The 21146-nt window shown below is 37.0% G+C and overlaps 1 protein-coding gene across 1 annotated transcript; it reads left to right on the top strand.

Moving 5' to 3' along the window:
- The first annotated feature begins 20176 nt into the window (after positions 1 to 20176).
- Positions 20177 to 21146, top strand: DEFB113 (defensin beta 113). The gene is made up of 2 exons (XM_032410078.1): positions 20177 to 20234; positions 20956 to 21146. The coding sequence occupies exons 1-2, from the start codon at positions 20177 to 20179 to the stop codon at positions 21144 to 21146; spliced, it is 249 nt and encodes an 82-aa protein (XP_032265969.1).

The following is a 21146-nucleotide window of genomic DNA, read 5'->3' on the forward strand; positions in this document are numbered from 1 at the left end:
CATTGCCCACTTCCTTTGTATTTCAGATGGATAAACATATTCATTAAACAAGGGATCAGACTCTAATTGTCCTTATAACGTCATTATGGCTATGTTGCCATCCAGACATTAATGCTACCCATCTGAATTGCTCTGTTTCCTCCTCCTATATATATGGGACTTTACTGCCAGTTTTACTATGAGAATCATGGTTATCTTCGTACTTGCTTTATTCCACATCAAAATCTCTCCAAAAATAATTTTAATTCTTTCTTAAAAGAAAATGCATGTTTTCTCTCTTTCAAATGTGAAGCCTTCCAATCTTGGCTCACCTACTAACCTTTTTGTATGCATTTAACCAGTTCCTATAAGATGACAATTTGAGATGACACAGTTTAATAGCCCTCTCAGTAGGGCAATGAAATACTATTCATGGCTCTGCAAAGGGATAAATGATAAGGTCTGAGAGAGAGAGAGAGCTTCTTTTGCCCAGGAAATCATTTATTCAAATAAAATTCCGCAGTGAAGCTCAGTAATAGCTGTTCTTGTTCCAGCAATTTAGGACTATGTTCAGCCAGCTCAATCAGCTTCTCCCAAAGAATGTGTCCTATTGAGAGAATCTTTAATTTTGTTGGAGAAGGAATTGGAATGGGAAAGCAATGTAGAGTCTTATGGAGGGAAGCTCAGTAAGCTGATGAGTGAACCTGACCAACTACTCAGAACACCAATCTCTGAGGTCCACCATGAGATCTAGGAGGATTAGTTTTGTCTAAGAGGGCAATGTGAGAGAGATGTTAGAGAATTTCAGTTTTCAAAAGCAGCTCATGCAGCTGATACACACATGGCTAACTCGGGAAGTGTCACGGTGAGCCTAGGAAAGATGAAGACACACATGTGGTAGCAAAAATGAGGACTCCCCTGGCCACCCTGAAGACTATATTTTACCCTAGAGACCTTCACTGAGGAGAGGGTGGCTTTTGTATTTCCAAAAATTGTGCTGCTGTGGGGGCCAGGGATGAGAAGGTGGCATTTAGTTTAACCAAAAGTTGTTATTGTTACATTACACCCATGTGCTTAAAACGGTTTAGGCTATTCTACCTGAAATATTTAAGTTATATTGTATACATATATTGATACGTATCAATGCATAATATGACTTCCTTTCATTAAGACACAATGTTTCTGGACTGATATGTCTAGAAAAATAGCATTGTCTTTGTGAAAGTGCAGTATTCTCTCTGACTCCTAGTTCTTTGAAGATACCACTAACAAAGAATTGAACTTTTCTCATACTTAGCAAGTCCCAAGAGGTAAGAATTCTCTGTTCCTTCATTTTAAAAACACATGATATGAGAAGGAATGTCTTTTAATCCTTTTCTACTAAGAAATTTTCTAGTGTGAAGATTTTTTTCCCTTTTTTTAAAAAAAATAAAGCATTCTGTTCTATAAGGTCAGAATTCCATGAGGTAATATAGACATGTTTATATAAATATTTGTACTTCCAAATTGTGGAAGTAATTACTTTGTATCTTGAATGATAATATTCTAGGCATCAAAGGATCATTAGATTAATCCCATTACTACCACTCATCAACAGTCATCTATATTTTAATCTTGCTGGACACTCTAGTTAGTTGGAAAAAATTTGATATAATTTTTAGCACATATACTTAACCATGGTGATAGCTTACGGTTAGAAAAAGATCAATTTACCTGTTCTTTTTGTTTATTATTGCTTTATTGCCAGTGGACTATTTCCTGCTAAGAGGAATACTAATTTAGTATTCTCTTTTGTGATACTTCAGGGATATCATGTCCATTAATGATTTCTTTGAGTATTATTTGTACTACCTTTCTAATGGTAAGTGAAACTGATTCTGTGAATGCTGAATGTAATACCTCATAGAACTATTTCTTAGTAAGAGTTCTTCATCTAGGGGATATGTCTCCAGATTGATCATGTTACCAAGTATGCACTGTTTAAGTACTGTACATAAATACAAGTGTTTAAGTAATTTTTTATTTGATTTTTACTGCAGTTCATGACCTATACTTCTTAATATGTGCCCTTATATACCACCAACCTCTTGAAAAATCTCTGGTATATGCTCAATTAATAACTGTTAAATGAGATTTTGCCAGAGATGTATTGATTTTCCTCCTGTCAGCTGATCCTGAATTCTTTTTTTTTTAACTGATTCAAGTTCCTTACATTTGATGATGAAGTCCTATCTTTTAGTTTTCATTTTATAGGTTACAAATTTGTTGTAAAGAATCCTTAAGATTTTTCATTACTTTGAATCTCGCTTCCCTAACCTGTAATGTAGAGGGGTTTATTCTCCAAGTATCCTCTTACGTTTAATTACTTATTTATCACTCTGTGATTTTCTTTTTAATGTTACTGTATTGCAAAGGTTAGCAAACTACAGCCTATGGGTCAAACCGAGCCCTCCTCCTTGTATGGTCTATGAGTAAAGGCTAGTATTTACCAATGATACTGTAATTGATTTGATGATATGAACTACTAACTTCTAACATCAATTAAGCAAAATGTTTAATTAATGTAATCCTTATTAGTAGATCTGTATTCCCCTAAAAATATTATATGCAATCATTCTATCTATTGAATTTTTGTCAGTTAAAATTTATGGAAAATTGTTTTCTCTCTTCTATTCAAGTTCCTACAAAATATCCTTGATTTTGCATCTTGGCCAGCAAAGGCTCAAATATTTGCCCTTTACAGAATACATTTGCTGGTCTCCATACAGAAAAGAATCAGTAAAATTTCCAGGTGCAATTTGTGGTCTGTGGAGCATCTGTCTTAGCATTACCTGAGAACATGCTAGACATGCTAATTTTGGGGGGACTGAATCAGAAACTCTGGAGATGGGAGCCAGCCATATGTGTTTAACCTGTCCTCAACTTGATTATAATGCACAGAGAATTTGCTAACCTTTGCCTAGAAATGTTCTTAACTGTTGAATTTTGAAGTAAAATCATGATCCTTTAATGTTTTAGTTAACTTGGATCAAACTTCAAGACCCCTTGACATTACCGATAAAATATTGTCCAGTAGGAGAAGAAAAATGCCAAGTAACATATCTTTCTTTGGAGAGGATATGGGCAAAAGGAAAACGTAGAGAGAAATTTTAGATAAGGAAATTATAATTCTGTCTCTCATTATTTATAGTTTGTCAATAGGTGTTGCTTGACCTAAACTAAGTAAAAGTAAACTAAATCAGTATATGTCATTTTTTTCTACTTTTTCTACTTTTTTCTACATTTGATATCATTATACTTTAGACACAGAATATGTATAGTTGTGTTGAAATGGCAGTCCTGATTTTCTTGCTGCTTCAAAGGATGATATAATGGTCAACCAAAGGAATGTGATCAAGATAGTTTTCCCCTCAGCTTTGACTAAACTTCAGATGGATTTCTTGCAGACTAGAGGCCCCTGACCTCACTTTTCTTACTGAATTTACTTTAGAAAACTTACAATTATAAATTCTTTCTCTGTTCCTTTGAAATATATGTAAATCTTCTCCCAGCCTCTCCTCAGTATTACCAGAAATGTCTTTCTCAAGGACCTGAGAACCATCCCTTTGAAATATACATTTCAAAGGACATAACACTCCTGTCGCTCAGTCTCTGTGAGAGGCTAAAAGCCTAACTTCAATGGGTGCTGGTTATCAAATACAGATGGCCTAATCACAGAGGAAAGCACTGGCAAACTCTGGGATAACTTGCTGTGCTCAAGGTAGCTCAGTGATCAAACTCCTCACCCCTTGTCATCCCCCCCGTGCTTTTCTATTTGATCACACCAGACCCTAAGAACCTTCCTGCATTTGGTTTCATTGAAATTGAGTTCACTTTCTCTCCATTATTACAATAGTCTTCAATAAAGTCTTCCTTGGCTGTTTAACTTTGTCTAGTGCAACTTTTACTTTGTCAAATAAAATGACAAAAATTTGAATTCTGGGTTTGAAGGATTTGCTCAGGAAATACCCTCCCCAATATTGAGAGAAGATATTAGCTAGAGAATTTTCCTTTTTTGGTAGAATGCTATATATACCGTATGAGTTACACATATAAATGCTGTGAGAAGACAAAAGAGATTATAACTTTTCTTAGAGTGGTCAGGGAAGACTTTTGAGAGGAGGTGATATTTGAGGGCAAGGAGCACCACATGTGTTTCAATTATCAGGTATCCCTAGAGTCTGGCACAGAGATTGACCAAGGGTAGACACTTGATAACTTTTTATAGAAAGAGTGAATTGATAGCTGGATGCATATATAAATAATGAAGATCCAGAGACCCTATCTTGAGGAGTACTCGTATTGAAAAGCATAACGTGGAAGTGAAGAAGACAGGGAGTTTTCAAATAGTTAGAACTGAAATAAAGTCAGAATTAGGAAAGGCATTTTCAGGAGGAGTGGTCATACATAAAGCCGAATAATATAGACTATCTTGGAAGGTGTGGTGTTTTGGATAAAGTAGGCATATAGTTATAGACATCATTTTAAAACTCTGCTTAAAAAGGGGTTAAAATTCAACATGAGAGCATAAATGCTAACACTAAGAAAAAAAAACTTACGTTTTGGACAATCCTCTAACTGATTTCTTTGCTTGTCTTTCCCAGGCTAGTTGACCTCTATCACTGACACATGTCTGCAAAATGTCTCCTGAAGAATATTAGAAGCACAGGTTCTTTTGGTCTTTCTGTATTTTTTTAAATGCTTTATGTCATATTTTTGATGCTATTGAGCTTCTTTTGCTTTTTAAGCTTCCATTGACCATTATGTTATTGGATTTTTGGTATTTATGTTTTTAAATTAAATTTCTTAGTGGCAGTAACTTCTCTATGTCTAGACTGGAAATTTAAGTTTTTGTGTGTTTTTAAATTTTTTTAACATCTTTATTGAAGTATAATTAACATCAAATAAAATGTCTATGTTTAAATGTTCTCGTATATGGAAAGGCACATGAGTATCATTTCTGTCTCTTTCCCTCCTGTGTAAAATGAGGACAATGATTCCTTTTTACCTAAGATAGACACCAATTTATTTTACATTTGTAACAAGTTCTTTAGTGCTGTGTCCGTGCTGTACTTCCCCTTTTGGGGGAATTTCTCCCATGATTCTTGTCTCAGGATTTAATCAGGGGTTAACACTTTCTTACAATTCTTGCTTTTTAACCATTGTAATATTAAAAGTTCAACATCCGATCACTGTGGTCCAATCAGTTTTTACCTGGGATTATTAACATCTTCTTTTCTATTCAAACTTCCATAAAAAAGTGAGTTTGGTGCTTCTACTAACAAAATAACCCTCCCATTCCCCAACTCTCTGATAGGCTAGAAGACCAATGTGAAGCCAATATGGAGAGAAATAGATATGAGAATTACTGGGAAAGATTACTGTGAGTGAGTCCCATTACCGTCTTTCCTAATGCAAGTCCCACATTTGGCTTTCCTCTTTTGTTTGGTTCAGCTGGTTTTGTACGAGATCCATTAAAGTCTACATTTATACATTAATACTTAAGCTACTTTGAGTTGGATGTCTGTGACTGTCAAATAAAACCTATAACTCAGAGATTTCATTTGAAGGGTGCTGGAGAATCATAAGAAAGGTACGTAATAACTGAAAACACTTTTGAGATATTAATTTCACAGTAACTTGAAAAATTGTTTTTTTAGATTTCTCTGGGTTTTAGTTTTCTCATTTTTAAAATAAGGAAGCAGAAATACATTTTTCTTTAAACTGAAATTGTCATAATTAGTATTTATGAGTCTATTTTAAAAAATGACATTTACACTTAGAGCAGTTTTTTTTCCCTTATGACAAGTTTAGCTTTATTATGCAAGTTTTTTATTATGTTATGTTAATCACCACACATTACATCACTAGTTTTTGATGTAGTGTTCCATGATTCATTGTTTATGTATAACACCCAGTGCTCCATTCAGTACGTGCCCTGTTTAATACCCATCACCAGGCTAACCCATCCCCCCTACCCCCTCCCCTCTAGAACCCTCAGTTTGTTTCTCAGATTAGCAGTTTTAAGTTCACAACAAAATTGAGCAGAAAGTACAGAAAGTTACCGTATACCCCCTAACCCAACACATGCACAGCCCCTTCTATCAACATCTGGCACCAGAGTGGTGTATTTGTTACAATCTACAAATCTACAGTATTATTATTATCACACATTATTATCACACAAAGTGCATAGTTTGCATTAGGGTTCATTCTTGGTTTTGTGCATTCTATGAGTTTTGATAAATGTAAATGACATGTATCCACCATTATAGTAGCATACGGGAATAGTTCCACTACCCTAAAAATCCTTTATGCTCTGCCTATTTGTTCCTTTCCGTCCCACTAACCCTTGGCTATAACTAATCCTTTTATTGTCTCCATGCTTTTGTCTTTTTCAGATTTGTGATTCCATTTTAAAAATCACTTCTAAAGAAACGTCTACACTTTTATTTCTAGAGTATATAGTTCAGGGATTTGGGAGTCTAATCTAAAAAGAGTAGCAAGGTAATGGAAAGGATGGATTCAGTGCTCCAAAGGATGTAACACCAGCAACTCTGTGACCCACACACACATGGTATAGGGTGATAAAAAACGTATACTTGGATCCCTCCACTCCCACAAACACATCCATACACAGATGCAAAAACACAAGACTGCCCAGATTCAGGTCACATTTTGGCAAATATGAATTCTTTAAAATGTCGTAAAGGAAAACCAATATCTTTCTTTCTCCTGGTAGCCATTCGGTGTCCATGACTCCCAAAATGTCCTCCTCATTTTTATCTCCATGTTTTCCTTTCCTACACTTGCTGGTTTTTCCTGCTAGCGCCCTGGAGAGGCTGCATGGTGACCAAAAGTGGTTCACTGCCATAGGAGGCAGAACATAAGCCCCACACCAAGCATTTTAGTCATTCTCGACGTTTGGCTGCCAAGCTGGGGCTGTTGTCATGCAGGTTGCTTTCATAGAGATCGTCAACATCAACCATTACCTTGCACAGTTTCACCACAGTTCTCTTCGAACTTCTGCTATTTTTTCAGTGCCATAGTGTGTATCAGATTTAGGATACTCACTGGCAATTTGGGCCTCAACTGTTTAATACAAGATGCTAATTTTATATCTATAATAAGACATTATATTCTTGGGCCTTTTGATCATTTGTGTTGGCCTGACAAATGCATATTTTCCCTGTAGGCAATTTACATGGGAAGCCAAGTTATAAGGAATTTTCCTTATGAGCAAAGAATAAGAACAGTTGGAATCAGAAGAGGGGTTTGAATGTTAAGGAGCATCAGAATGAAAGCCTGAGGTTTTCCTATCCCAAATAAGTTTACTACTACCAGTAAGAGTAATAGTCATTTCAACATACACATATTCTTAGGATGTTACTTTCCCTAGAAAAGTGAATTGACAGGAGTAATCAGTTTTTGTCTCCTGTGGTTCTGCTTCATATGCACTTTTGCCCCTACGTGGACATGTTTTAATTGACACCATCCTGCTTTAGATGTGTTGCTATAGAGAGAGAGAGAGAGTAGGCAAAGTGCTTGGAATAGCTCTTCATGCCTGGAGTCAGATGATCTGGGAGCTAACTGAATGTTATCTTTGCTAGCTGTGTAACACTGAGCATGTTACTTAACTTGGCTACATTTTGGTTTTCTTATATATAAAATGGTGGTAGCAACAACTCATTTTCCAATTTCCAGTGACTGAAATCACTCATAAATGTAAACAGCAATACTAATGTTAAATCAAATTTTAATCATCTAATTTGACTGGAGATAATTTTTGTTTCTTTACTGTGACAGCATATCTTTTATTTAACTCAAGATGTGTGATTTATATAATTTATATATCAGGGGGAAAAGGAGGGATATTGCAATCAGTGTTGAACATAGGCATTGAAGGTTTATGTCCAATCAGGTTGAGGATGATATGATACTATCTGAGCACTAAGGATATAAGGGAGCTAGTTGTGAGTCAGAGGATAATGGAACAGATGAACTTGCAGAATAGAAAGCCAGGAAAAAGAAACCACTGAGATGAGTTACAAATCCACCATTCTTGCTGCCTTTTCTCAAAACCAGCTTTTGCTGAATTTACATCTGACATTTTTTTTAGCCTTAAAATATATTCTTTGGGGCACCTGGTTGGCTCAGTTGGTTAAGCATCCGACTCTTGATTTCTACTCGGTCATGATCTCAGGGTCATGGGATCGAGCCCTATGTTGGGCTCCGTGCTCAGTGGGGAGTCTGCTTTAGAGTTTCTCTCTCTCTGCCCCTCCCCCCACTCGCACACTTGGTCTCTGTCTAAAAGAGATAAATAAATCTTTGAAAAAATATATATTCTTTTTTCTTGAGCTATTTTGAGAGGTTTACTCTTTCTTGAGAATAATAATTTAGACCAGAGTGGAGAAAAACTTTTGATGACTTTCTCAATGTGTATATGTATATGTATATGTATATGTGTGTGTCTTGGCAGACAGCCTACACGTATCGGGTGTTGCATTCAGGTGCCATCAACTGTGATGAGATCAATCAACAGTAGGCATAATATATTCAAGAGCTGAAAGACACCACTCCAAAGGCCAAGTCCCATAATCTTTCAAAGGTTGAATGCAAATTATTAAGATAATGACATTCTGTTTTATTAACAAGCTCAGAGAAGAATATTGATTATTATTGCTTTGACTTCTGGTTTGCATTAGGTGGTAAGAAAATTCCAAAGTTAGACCCCCTTTCTTATCTTTTTCAGAACTGTTTCATGTAAATGTCCTGGCTTTTAAATAGGTTTCTTTTCCACATTCATGTTTGAGATTTCATAGCATTGAGCAAAATCATACTTTAAAAAAATTTAAAAAAAAATGCTCAGAGATTTCTGGTTCTGGTAACGTGGCGGACAGAGAATTCAGAATCCTTACTGAATAGCCAGAAGCTTTGGGTAAAGTGCATTTTTAAAATTGTTAATTACCCGACTGTGTTCATCAGAATGAGCTAACTTTACATACTAGACAAAAGAGAAAACCAAAAACTACAGTGATAAAGGCCGGAAGTGAGGTAGCCCAATGTAGGGTGGAGGTTGGGGAAAGGACAACCAACCCAGCAAAGGCCTTGGTGTTCTACAGCTAGGTTGTGAGAGACATGGTCCTTGTTCTATACAAGGCAGGGAACTGGAGAAACACTGCTCAAGATAGTGACATGAAACATTATAGTTGTCACACGGGGGATGTGTAGGAAATTCAGAGTGCATAGATATCCCCTTGGGGACCTTGAAAAATGAGGCATGACCCTGGTCAGGAAAGAAGAGCCTAGACTTCAGCTGGAGCAGCAATGGCAGCAATAGAAGCAGCAAGGAGAGGTGCTCCTGATCTGAGAAGATGACAAGTGTGAAATCACTGAAACAGCAATGAGTATCAGAGCCATGAACAGACAGAAGAGTTGTAAGTAAACACACAAGGTGGTGAAGATTGGCTAGCCACTTCAAAGGAGAACATATTGGCCATCAAACAGAACACAGAAGCCACAGAAGGACCCTGTGGAGGACAGAGGAGACCTGTGGGCTAATATCCTAAAGTACAACGTCTGTGACTCAGAGACAAGTTGTCCACGTATCGCCCACATAATTTCAATTTCCACAGATAACGATGTTAGTTGGAAGAGGATTTAAAAAACCAAGGGTAATAAAGTTTTCTCAATGAAAACTGGAGATTCAGAAATCAAACACTTTAAAACCACTACCCAAAAGACTGCCAAGGAATCGTTAACAAACTTAACATCCTTGAAAACCACTAAGCTTTGCATGACATATGAAGGTTCTCTTTACTTTTTCTGAGGTATGTTGGGGAAGTTTTTCAGCTCTGTAGTCCTGCTCAAGAAGGCACAGATTCAATAATCTTCTAAGAGTCAGTAAACTAAACTAGGAGCCACACAAGTGAACTATAAATACGGATATGTCTCTCCTCCCAAACTCTAGAGAGCTTCACATATATAATCTCATTGTTTCTTGCTTTAAGAAACTGCACCTGCCATGAGAATTTATTTCTAGTATTTTCCTTATTTTTGGCACACATTACTGCAAGTAAGAGTAACATATTTATTGGGATTTTTCCATGAAGCCTGTTGAAGGGCATTCTTGAAGTTCGATCCAGATTACTATGTATGCACCAAGTAAATATACTAATAGGGCTGATAAAGAATCCAGGATTAATTCAGCAAGACAGGGCTAAACTTGTGACTAAGAACATTAAGATTAAAAGCTTTTTGTACCTAGCCTGAAGATTATGGTCAAAACAGTAATCCTTGCATGCCTGGGTGGCTCAGTCAGTTCAGCATCTGCCTTCAGCTCAGGTCATGATCCTGGGGTCCTGGGATTGAGCCCCACTCCAGGCTCCCTGCTCAGTGGGGAGTCTGCTTCTCCCTCTCCTTCTGCCCTTCCCCCTGCTCATGCTCTCTCTCAGATAAAAAAATAAAATCTTAAAAAAAATAAAAGTAAAAAAACACAATAATCCTTTATCCTTTAATATCTTTAACTCTCACCTGAAATAGAAACCTAAATTTAAATCACTGTTTTGTTTTCACTAGTAATATCTCTCCTCCACTACCTATTCTTGTTAAGGGTTTTCCTTTGCATCTTATAAGGAGAAAAGCTGAAGAGATCTGTACCCTTCCGCAACTGATTTTTTCCCCCTCCCAACCGTACTCAACCCCCCTGACTGAGAAGGAGAGAGACTAACTGGAGAATTTCATTTTCTTAAAAACCATGTAACCAAAATTCATGTTTACATTCCTGCCCTTGTTTCAACTTCCACTGCAACAAAAACATTCACTGATGATAGATGAAAGAATAATTGTCATTGCACCAGTGTACCTCTGCTCTGTGGTTATCACCGCACCCTTGGGGAGCTCTCTTCCCAGGAAGACGGTGTGAGAGAGGACCAGCAGCGCAACCCTGAAGATGCATGTGCTCTAGGGTTTCCGTACTCCCTGGGCACTGCAGATCAAGAGCATTTATACCATGAGAGAGCTTGTAAGTAATGGAACATCTCTGGCCTGTCCCATACCTACTGACATAGAACCTACTTTTCAAAAAGAATCCAGATTATTCACATTGCACATTCGAGTTCAAGAAACACTATCTTAACACATCAGAGCTGCATTCATCTACCAGTCAATTTCTATGTAATTCCCTCCCTCTCTCTTCCTCTTTTTTCTTCTCCCTCTCTTTCCTTTCAAGCATTTATTCTCATCTCTCAACTAACCTGCAATTTTTCCCAGGGGGCGGGGGTGGGGAGTGGGTGGGGAAATCTTGTTTGTTTTTTTCCTCTATGTGTTAGATGGCAACATTGTTGGGAGATAAAGTGCACATGTATTATGAGATAAAAAGAAAACTTTCTGCTCTAAACTCTCACATGGCTCAGTATGATATATTGTCAGATTGTACCTTAAGAAAGCACAAGGAGTCCAACCCAAGGTGATTAAAAGTGAGGAAGGGAAGACAGACTTATCAATGATCAGTGATTTGGCAATGGATTAAAATGCCAGGCACAGGGTCTCCTCATCTGTGGTCAGATCTGAGAGGTAGGAGTTTAGGCAGGTTCCCAGGGAGGAAAACTGAGCAAAGCCATAAGGAGCGGGGGAGGTAAAGTGCAAGGAGAACAACGAATAGGTAGCTAACAGAGATACTTTATCTAAGCCACCATCTTGTCCCTCACAGATTACTAAAGTAGTCTTCAAAATGACCTCCCTCCCTGACCTTCTTCCTGTTCCCTTCAGTTGTACTAGAGCCAAAGCGAACTCATAAACTCTTAAATGGCTTCCATCAAACATATAACAAAATCCATCACTTCCCTGTGGCCTAAAAAGTTAGATGAGACCAATCCCCTCCCGCTCCTTGACCCCCCCCTTACCACTCGTGCCATCACTCACTGAGCGTCAGCTCACTGGCCTGCGTTTTGTTCCTCACACACGTTACGCTGTCAGGAATATCTGACTTTGTATCTCAGCAAGGGACATGCTTTGTGAGCCACCGCTTCCTCAGGACAGTAGAATTCATCCTTGGTCACGTATTACAGTGCCTTTCTTGATAAGTTTCTCTCTTCTAACACTCTTGAATTTTATGAAGAGTAATTCAGTCTGAAAATTAAGTACTAAGTATCGTTGTGACCATGCTTATCTTGACTACTGCTTTATCCTAGAGTCTTGAGTTATACGTTTGCATAGTAAGAACTCGGTAATTTTTAAAGTTCTTAATGAGTGTCCTCTTTGTCAGGTTCATGCATTCTCTCATTTGACATGTAGTAGAAGCCAATAAGTTTGATATTAAAAATCACCATTTTATAGATAAGGAAACTGGACCTCAAAAAGATCACTTAGTCAAAGCATGCCTGAGGTTCAGCTCCAAGTTTTACTAATATGAAAGAATTGGCTCAGTCTATCTCTGAAAATCAGTCAGTCTAGTCAGGGAGTACTAACTAGGTGGAGGTGATTTGTCAGGGGTATGGATGACCAGAAGTAGAGAACTGTATTAAATGGACTCGAGAAATACTTTATAAATCTTGTTTCTTCATTTCTGAGAGTCTGTGAGCTACTTTCCAATGAATGTGAGCATACATTTGACCAGCTTTCTATATTCTTCAGTTTGATTTCAGCTCCTAAAATAAATCCTTAATGTGTGACCTCATATTAGATTCCTGGAGCACAGTAAAATGTAGAGGGCAGGAAAGCAAAAGGAAGAAGCATTACTTTAGGTCAGATCAAGTATTCATCTCTGTCGTTTTATCTTCACATCATGTATGCAGGTGACTAATTTTATTCCCAATCCCCTTAATAAAGCTGAGACTCAGAATGGGAACACCCTTCGCACTAGGGGCACATGGCTAGACAGTAGTAAAGTGGCATTCCCACTCGGGTCAGTCTGTCCACACTATTACACTGCCTCAGTAGAGGGCTTGGACACACCCATCCCAGGGTATTCATATTCTTCTGGGCTTGGTGGGGAGAAAAGTGGATTTCATTCTGCATTCCAGGAAGGACTTAAGTAGAGCAGGGGCAGTGATGAGACTGACTAAACGAAGGGAAGAAATGATGTAGATGAATTCACTCTGACAAAAGCAGAGTGTGCGTAAATCTGTGGTATCAGACCTGGGTAAGCATAGGAAAGATTTGAGGGGATTTATTTAAAAGTGCAAATTTCTGAACCACATCCTTGAATAATAGAATGGGACTATTCAGGGGTGGTGCCCAGGAGTATGGGTTTTTCCTTTTTTTTAATTATCCCAATGATTCTAAAAATTATGACGTTCAAAGAGCCATTGATTCAGCTAATCCTTCTGCTGTTTCTGGGCATGAGTTCACTTTTTATTTTTAGGGTCTGTCAGTGGTCTACCATTTACTAGAGGTTAATAGCTTTAGTTCCGTGCTATAAACAGAAACAAAGAAATTAAAGGAGCTCAGTATCGCCTTTCGGAGATTTGTTCATTCACAAATTCATTGATTCTAGTGTAGCACGTAAGAACTTGTGTTCAAGAATCAGATTGCTTTGGGGTCTAATATCAGCAATGGAAATTACTAGTACAGGGATTTTAACAGGCTACTAAATGAATGCCTCGAAGCCTCTAAGTTGTGCAATGGTAGTATAACTACTTCTTAAGGTTGGTGTTATGCTTAACAGAGATCATAAATGAAAAGTGTTCAGGCATTACCTTATATTTAGTAAATGTTCAATACATATTCACTATTACTTACTGGGCATCTAAGAAGAACCAAACGTTTTGCTAAATGTAAAAAGTAAGATAGAAAGTGGAGTTGTAAATGATATCCTTTGTGTACAGTCTACCTACTTCTTCAGAACATTTCTCTCATGTCTCTCTTTTATGTAAGCTGCATGTGGAGAGGTAAATCATAATTTCTTTTTAAAGCTTAGGAAGACAGACCATTAGTTCCCATGATAATCTTCCATACCCACCAAAAGAGAAAGAAATGGATAAAAACTCTTTGTGAATTGATCTCTTGTCTCTTAGAATTAGAAACTGAATTGTGTATTCTGACATTCACTTTCTCAGAAGTGCCATTTTCCAAAATTTTTTAGATAGATAAGTGGTAGATACTACAATTGCTACTATAACTTTATTTCAATCTCCATTCAGTAAGTATAACTTTATTTCAATAACTTTATTTCAATCCCCATTCATATGAATTAAATGCCTATTCTATCCTAACCTCCATTGTATAGCTGTCAAAATCCCTGCCCCCATGGAGTTCGCATTCCAGTGAGAAGTTAATGATAATAATAATAGTAATAATAATCATACCATAATATATGAGTAAATAATAAAAGAAGCCAATAATGAACCAACCTAATTCCATATAAAGACAAATGAGCAATGCACACACGCAAACACACACACACACAAATTGGAATGAAGTAAGGGTCACTATTACTAGACTAGACACCAATAAACCTTCAAAATCTCTGATAAGATGACATGTGAACAGCAGAGACCAGAATAAGACAAATCAACTGTGATTCTGGGTAAAAAGGTGGAAGACTTGAAAGATGTGATTGAAATGCTTGATAATGAGTCCTAAATATCACATATCAATACATAACACATACACACACACACAACCAAAATCCTTTTGAACAAAAGAGAACATTATAGTTGGGTGAGTTTAAAGTAACATGTATTCAGTGAGGAAATAGTCTTCTAGTTTCTGAATAAAATTAGAATTGACACAGAGAAGTGGATCATATGCAAAATATGTGAAATGAATATTAATGGCTATTGAATTTATAACCCATACCTTAAAATTCACTCAGATGTAAGAAGATGAAGCAAATAAAAATGTATCACAGTAGATAATCAACACTCTATTTTCAAAATTAAAGTGTAATACTTTGGGGAACCTGGGTGGCTCTGTCGGTTAAGTGTCTGCCTTCAGCTCAGGTCATGATCCCAAGGGCCTGGGATTGAGTCCCCTGGGGGCTCCCTGCTCTATAGGGAGTCTGCTTCCCCCTCTGCCCCTTTCCCCACTTGTTCTCTTTCTCAAATAAAAAAATAAAATCTTTAAAAAATGTAATACTTTGATCACCACATCCCTAGTGTGAGATAGCTCACTGATACATAATACCAGAAAGTAAGAAGCATATTCTGATAGTTACAGAATGCTATTGTTCCGTAACCACTAACTTAAGTGACAGTCTAACAAACAAAGATATTAGGAGGAGGCATAAATAACAACAGAAAATATATTTTCATTAACTAAGTATTGCTTAAGCATCTACTAAGCAATGGCTACTGGACATAGATTCTGATTAATATTTCTAAACCACTGTATAAAAGCTAAAACTGTAATGGGCCCTACCTACTTTGCTATGGCTTTCTTTAATATTATCTCTCTCAGTATTTATTAATCTGAACGTTTCAATGCCTCTCTCCTTTACCTTCCCTTCTTCTACTATCCAAACTTCACTTACGCCCAACATCTATAACTCTGAGCTCAAGGACACTTTTGAAAGTGTGGGTGGTAGGGGCGCCTGGGTGGCACAGTTCGTTGAGCAACCAACTCATGATTTTGGCCCGGGTCTTGATCTCAGGGTTGTGAGACTGAACCCTGCATGGAGCCCCGCATCGAACTCTGCACTTAGTTTGGAGTCTGCTTTGGATTGTCTCTCTCCCTCTGCCCCTACTCCTCCTGCTCTCTCTCTCTCTCTCAAATAAATAAAGAAATCTTAAAAAAAAGAAAAAGAAAGTGTGGGTGGTAGCCATCATCCCACCCACTGGAAGAGGTAATTATTGGAACTCAATAACTTATATAAACATACCCATTGTACTGATGCTTCATTAGTAGTTAGTAGTGGTAGCACTAGTACTAGTAGTAGTGATTAAGCAGATACTTTTCACACTGCCTTAACAGTGTGATAAGACTGTAAGCAACTGGCTCAACATCAATTATTTTATGTATAATTTTTTTAAGAGGATGATTCATAAGTAATGGGATAGTACAAAAAATACATTTAGTAAACTATAAATTTGTCCCCCAGATCAAGACAAAGCATAAAAGCCAATAGACACTGGATAACGTTATCCCATGAGACCATACATTCTAATAGTTATCTTTAAGGTTGGTTTAAAATTTAATGTTTAAGACTCAACTAGAGAGAATAAACTGATGGTTTCCAGAGGAGAGGTGGAGGAGTGGGTGGGTGAACTAGGTGATGAGGATTAAGGAGGCACTTGTGATGAGCATGGGGTGCTGTATGGAAGTGTTGAATTACCATATTGTCCACCTGAAACTAATATTACATTGTATGTTAACTAACTGGAATTTGAAATTAAATAAATAAATAAATAAATAAATAAAGTTAAGGTTTATATCATTGCCTTTAACACCCATGTATGGCTTAATATAGAACAATAGCTACACATTGCACCAGAGTTCTGCCCGAGAACTTGTTTTTGAACCATCCTCAGTGAGAATATATAATATGCGATGTTCTCCCCTCCTCCTTAGAATGTCAAGGAAGACTCAGACGTACTGGAAAGATTATTTGTTAGGAGGAAAGGAAAGATCAGTATCTGCTATTCTCCAAATTTTCTCTAGATTCTCCTAAAAACAATCTCCTAGGACTGTTTTCTCTACAAAGTTTCTGCTTTCAGAGTGTCCTTAAGCTGTAAAAATAGTGAGAACAAGTGAATTGTAATGTTTCTTTTACATTGGAAACCGCATTTTCATGATTATATAAACTCCCCCTGTTACTCTAAGACAAGTATTCCAGGTGACTGGGATATGTATCAATAATAATGGTTAAGAATGTGGGCTCTAGCAATAGACCATGTTCAATTTCAGTTTCACCACTTGCCAGCTAGTGGTTGAGTTTGTTACTTTAAGTAAGTAACTTAGTTAAATCTCTATGTGTCAATATCCTTGTGCATGAAAAGGGGGCTAAATATTATTCCTACTTCCTAGGGCTTTCATGAGATTGAAACACAGGATACCTGTAAGTTACATGGAACAGTGCCTTGCACTGTAGAAGCATTTAATAGATGTTTTCAAGGTGCAGCATGGTCAAGAAGGACAGAGCATGAGCTCCTGGACTCATGGTTCCTAAAGATATGACCCATCAATAATTACTAGAGCTTCATAAAAGCTTTTTATAGTGGAAAGAAGTAGAAAGTATAGCAGAGGTTCCAGCCACGGACATCTCTGCAGTCTTTTGTTTTCTTAGTAATTTAATCCTCATTGTCCTCATCTGTAGAAAAGGTTTTATGATTCTGACCAATTTGAAAATTTCCAAAAGTGCCAATCAGTCTGCCACTGGTGTATAAAATTAGTCCCATAATGGATTCTTTAAACTTAAAGCTTTGCAGCCCTCAGTGCATTAAAATAGTCAAATTTTTGTTTGTTTATTTGTTTTAAGGGGAGGGGTGAAATAACGCATGGTGCCTGGTAGTGAAGAGCAAAGAATGAAAATGGCAACATAGTAAGTGAAAGAGACTTTAGTGTTGTTTTAGGCTCTTATTTCCTGGACCGTGAAAGCCAGACCAACAAATCAAGAGTGTCAGGTTTTACTGGAAACTTCTATAAGAGAATAGCATTTCTTTTCTTTTTTCTTTTCCTTCCTTTCCTTCTTTCCTTTCCTTTCCTTTCCTTTCCTTTCCTTTCCTTTCCTCTCCTTTCCTCTCCTCTCCTCTCCTCTCCTCTCCTCTCCTCTCCTCTCCTCTCCTCTCCTTTCCTGACCATCTGTCTTCTTAACATCATAACTCTTTTCTGGCATTCTCAACATACCAGCACTGGCCTGGAAAACCTCCCTTGGTAGGCACAAATCAACCCCAAATCCCTAAAGCCTAGCCACACTCTTTTCACCAAGAACCGACAACTTTAAGGGTCCTTACCTGTGGCTTTGAAGTATATAATTATTAGCTATAATCATCTAACCTTGTAAAAAGAAAGTAAAAACACTTCACCATCTAATAATCCAAAATTCTTACTTTAGCAGAAATATTTTGGGCCCACTCATCTTGCTATTTGGTTCATATACTTCAGGTCAATTCTCTCACCTTTAAAAAAAATTCCTCTTTATCTTCTCTTTTTCTTAATCATTGTTTACAATCTCATTTTTGTCCTTTTTCACACACTTTGTCTCTGTATTCCCCCCCTTTAAAAAAGTTGTTACTAGTAGAAATCTAGAATCTGGATCTCTCTCAAATTAAGCCCTAAAATATCCATTTTAAACAATAAATCAATAAATTCTCTCCTGTGCATCCAGTTTGATCCTACTTACATCACTTACTGGCTGGGATTGGGATGATAATCACTCAAATCCTTGTCTTTGTTCTGTGTGATCCAGACATTGCTAGTTACAACCTCACATTTTAGCAAAGAGAGAAAAGATCATCCAATTTATAAGAATCTGGCTGATAATCCAGCCACAGCTTGATAATGGTTTATTTTAGACAGGGGAATGGATACAGCTGCACTGAAACAAAAATGGGCCATTTTGTCCTAGGTTGTCTTATGCACACTCCCACTATGCTAATACCGGGCCTGTCAATTTTCTACTGTATTTTTCATATCTGTTATTTTGCTCTACTTACACATGATAAGTCTTAGTAAAACTGCCGCAATTTAAAGTGTCTTTTTTTTTTTTTTTTTGGTGTTTTTAGAAAGAGGATATTGAGAAAATCGATTTCCCATGATGTGGCTATAAATATATAAGCAACTTTTGTATATGAAATGAAGCAGAGAACGAACAAAACTGCTTTTAATATTTTTTTTAGATTTTTTAGATGACTGCTTTTAAAACCCAGATTATAGAATATCCTTATAATTTGTTTTTCCTCAATGACAGAGGGAGTTAGAACATAAATCACTTAAGTTGTAAGGATATATGTTTTTTGGATTTTCACACCCAGTCAAAGTATTTATATTTATATGTCGATTATTTTAAATCCTTTTTTGCATATGGTGTCTCTTTAATTCTTACCTTAAACCCCTGAAGGTGACTGGTTTTACCAATCAAGCCTTCAAAGAGAATCTTGAAGCTCAGTCAGTGAACATTTGTCTCAAATACACAGCTTGTGCACAGAAGACCCAGATGCTAAGATTAGTTTTCTGTATCTAAATCCAGTGCTCTTTCGAGTTTTAACACACTGTTTTCCCCTATGAATGAGGTAGTCAGTCCTACGAATAAGTAAAGCATTATAATGATTATTCTTATAAGCATCACTATGGTAATTTTTAATGTAACAGTACTGAAACTATGTTTTAGAAATATTTTCTTTTTGTAGAAAAATTGCATCCCAGGGCGCCTGGGTGGCTCAGTCGTTGGACGTCTGCCTTCGGCTCAGGTCATGATCCCAGGGTCCTGGGATCGAGCCCCGCATCGGGCTCCCTGCTCCGCGGGAAGCCTGCTTCTCCCTCTCCCACTCCCCCTGCTTGTGTTCCCTCTCTCGCTGTGTCTCTCTCTGTCAAGGAAATAAATAAAATCTTTAAAAAAAAAAAGAAAAATTGCATCCCAGGAACTGTCTGGCTCAGGCCGGTATACAGAGGATAATGTCACATGATAAACACCATTTTACTCCGTTACAAAGGTGAAGAAGGTGGAAGATGAGAGTATGTACTCTGGCACCAAATTACCTTGGAATCTACCTTGGCTCTGCCAGTCACTACATGTCTGATGTGCGGCAATTACATAATCCCTCTGTGCCACAATTTCCTCAACTGGAAAAGAAGAAGTTTCTATGTCGTAGCATTTGTAATGAAGACTAAGCTAGCTAATCTACATAAAGTGCTTAAAACACTGCCTGACACATAATAGATGCTGAAAAAAGCATGTGACTGAAAATATAGATGAGACTGATTATGTGCTTTCAATTAAAAAATCTAAAAAGACTTTCAGCCTATTATTTGCTTGTGTAACTGAAAATGAGTTCACATTTGGCTCATTGAGGTCATAATAGAACTAAGTCCTCTATTCTGTTTGTTGCTATTACACAATACATGAATATGTACTCAATCTTGAAAGGCGGCATTAATCAGAATAGTAATTACTCTGAGAAGGCTATAAAAACAAGAGTTCATCTTTCTTTTATCAAGGAATAGCACAACTCTCAGACATTTTGAGGTCTGCTTCAACTTTACTGAAGTAACAATATCAGCAATGAAGATACTTTGTATTTTCCTGACCTTTGTCTTCACTGTGTCTTGTGGTCCATCAGGTAATATTTGTTAATATGAAAAAGGAGGGAAGAACAAAATGTTTTTTATAAATGCTTTACTCTGGAAAAAGTCAAACAATTAAATTGCTGTTAGGAGACTCCACATGAACCTATAATGCAATTCACTCTATTTTACATGAAAGAAGAAATGAATTGGACTGATAGTTGAGAAAATAAAGGGGGAAAAAAAAATTCCCAGGATGTAGAATTAAACCTGTTCGTTATTTTGTTTGATGAGACTATGACTTCTTACATACTTCCTACTGCCTTCTCTTTTTAAATGTGACTTAATGAACTGATACTCTAGCTGTTGTCAAAATTAAGCTTTCTGCAACTGGTCCAGTAATTTTGGGGGGAGAGGGGGTGTTAGAGGTAGATGGTTATTTAGAACACAAAACAGGTAGACTATTTTTTCCACATTTTTTTCTCTTTACTTTTGAGGAAGCATGCACAGATTAGATACTTAATGATATTCCATTTAAAAAAAAAGCTAGTGGCAAAGGAAATATTGTTGGATAAATAAGTATTTATATTGTCACAATTTGTAGGGGATAAAATGTGAACTTTTTAATATAATTGCCTGGACATGATTTTAGAAACTGAATGGTTTACCTCTATACTTTAAACAACTTTATATGCTTGTCTGTCTATCTATTACCTATCCACCTATTTATGCAAGGGGATTAAATCTGGATTTATGATCATAGATACTTTTTCTTAGTTTCACAGAAAAAAACAAAAGAAGATGTAGAGAGAAAAAGAGAATGTTATCTTGTTCGTGGTGCTTGCAAGACTTCATGCAACAGTTGGGAGTACATATATAATTACTGCAGTACTGAGCCCTGCTGTGTTGTACGGGAATACCAAAAGCCAGTCCCTAAACCCATCAATACCACAGGGGATATACTGTAA

Source organism: Phoca vitulina, unplaced genomic scaffold (genome assembly GCF_004348235.1).
Source record: "Phoca vitulina isolate PV1807 unplaced genomic scaffold, GSC_HSeal_1.0 scaffold11, whole genome shotgun sequence".
In the NCBI taxonomy this organism is placed as follows: domain Eukaryota; kingdom Metazoa; phylum Chordata; class Mammalia; order Carnivora; family Phocidae; genus Phoca; species Phoca vitulina.

Bases quoted from the DNA above. Each gene is read 5' to 3' on its own strand.
- DEFB113 (XM_032410078.1), top strand. From the start codon at position 20,177: ATGAAGATACTTTGTATTTTCCTGACCTTTGTCTTCACTGTGTCTTGT. The intron at 20,235-20,955 runs GTAATATTTGTT...ACTTTTTCTTAG, and splicing joins TGTGTCTTGTGGTCCATCAG to TTTCACAGAAAAAAACAAAA.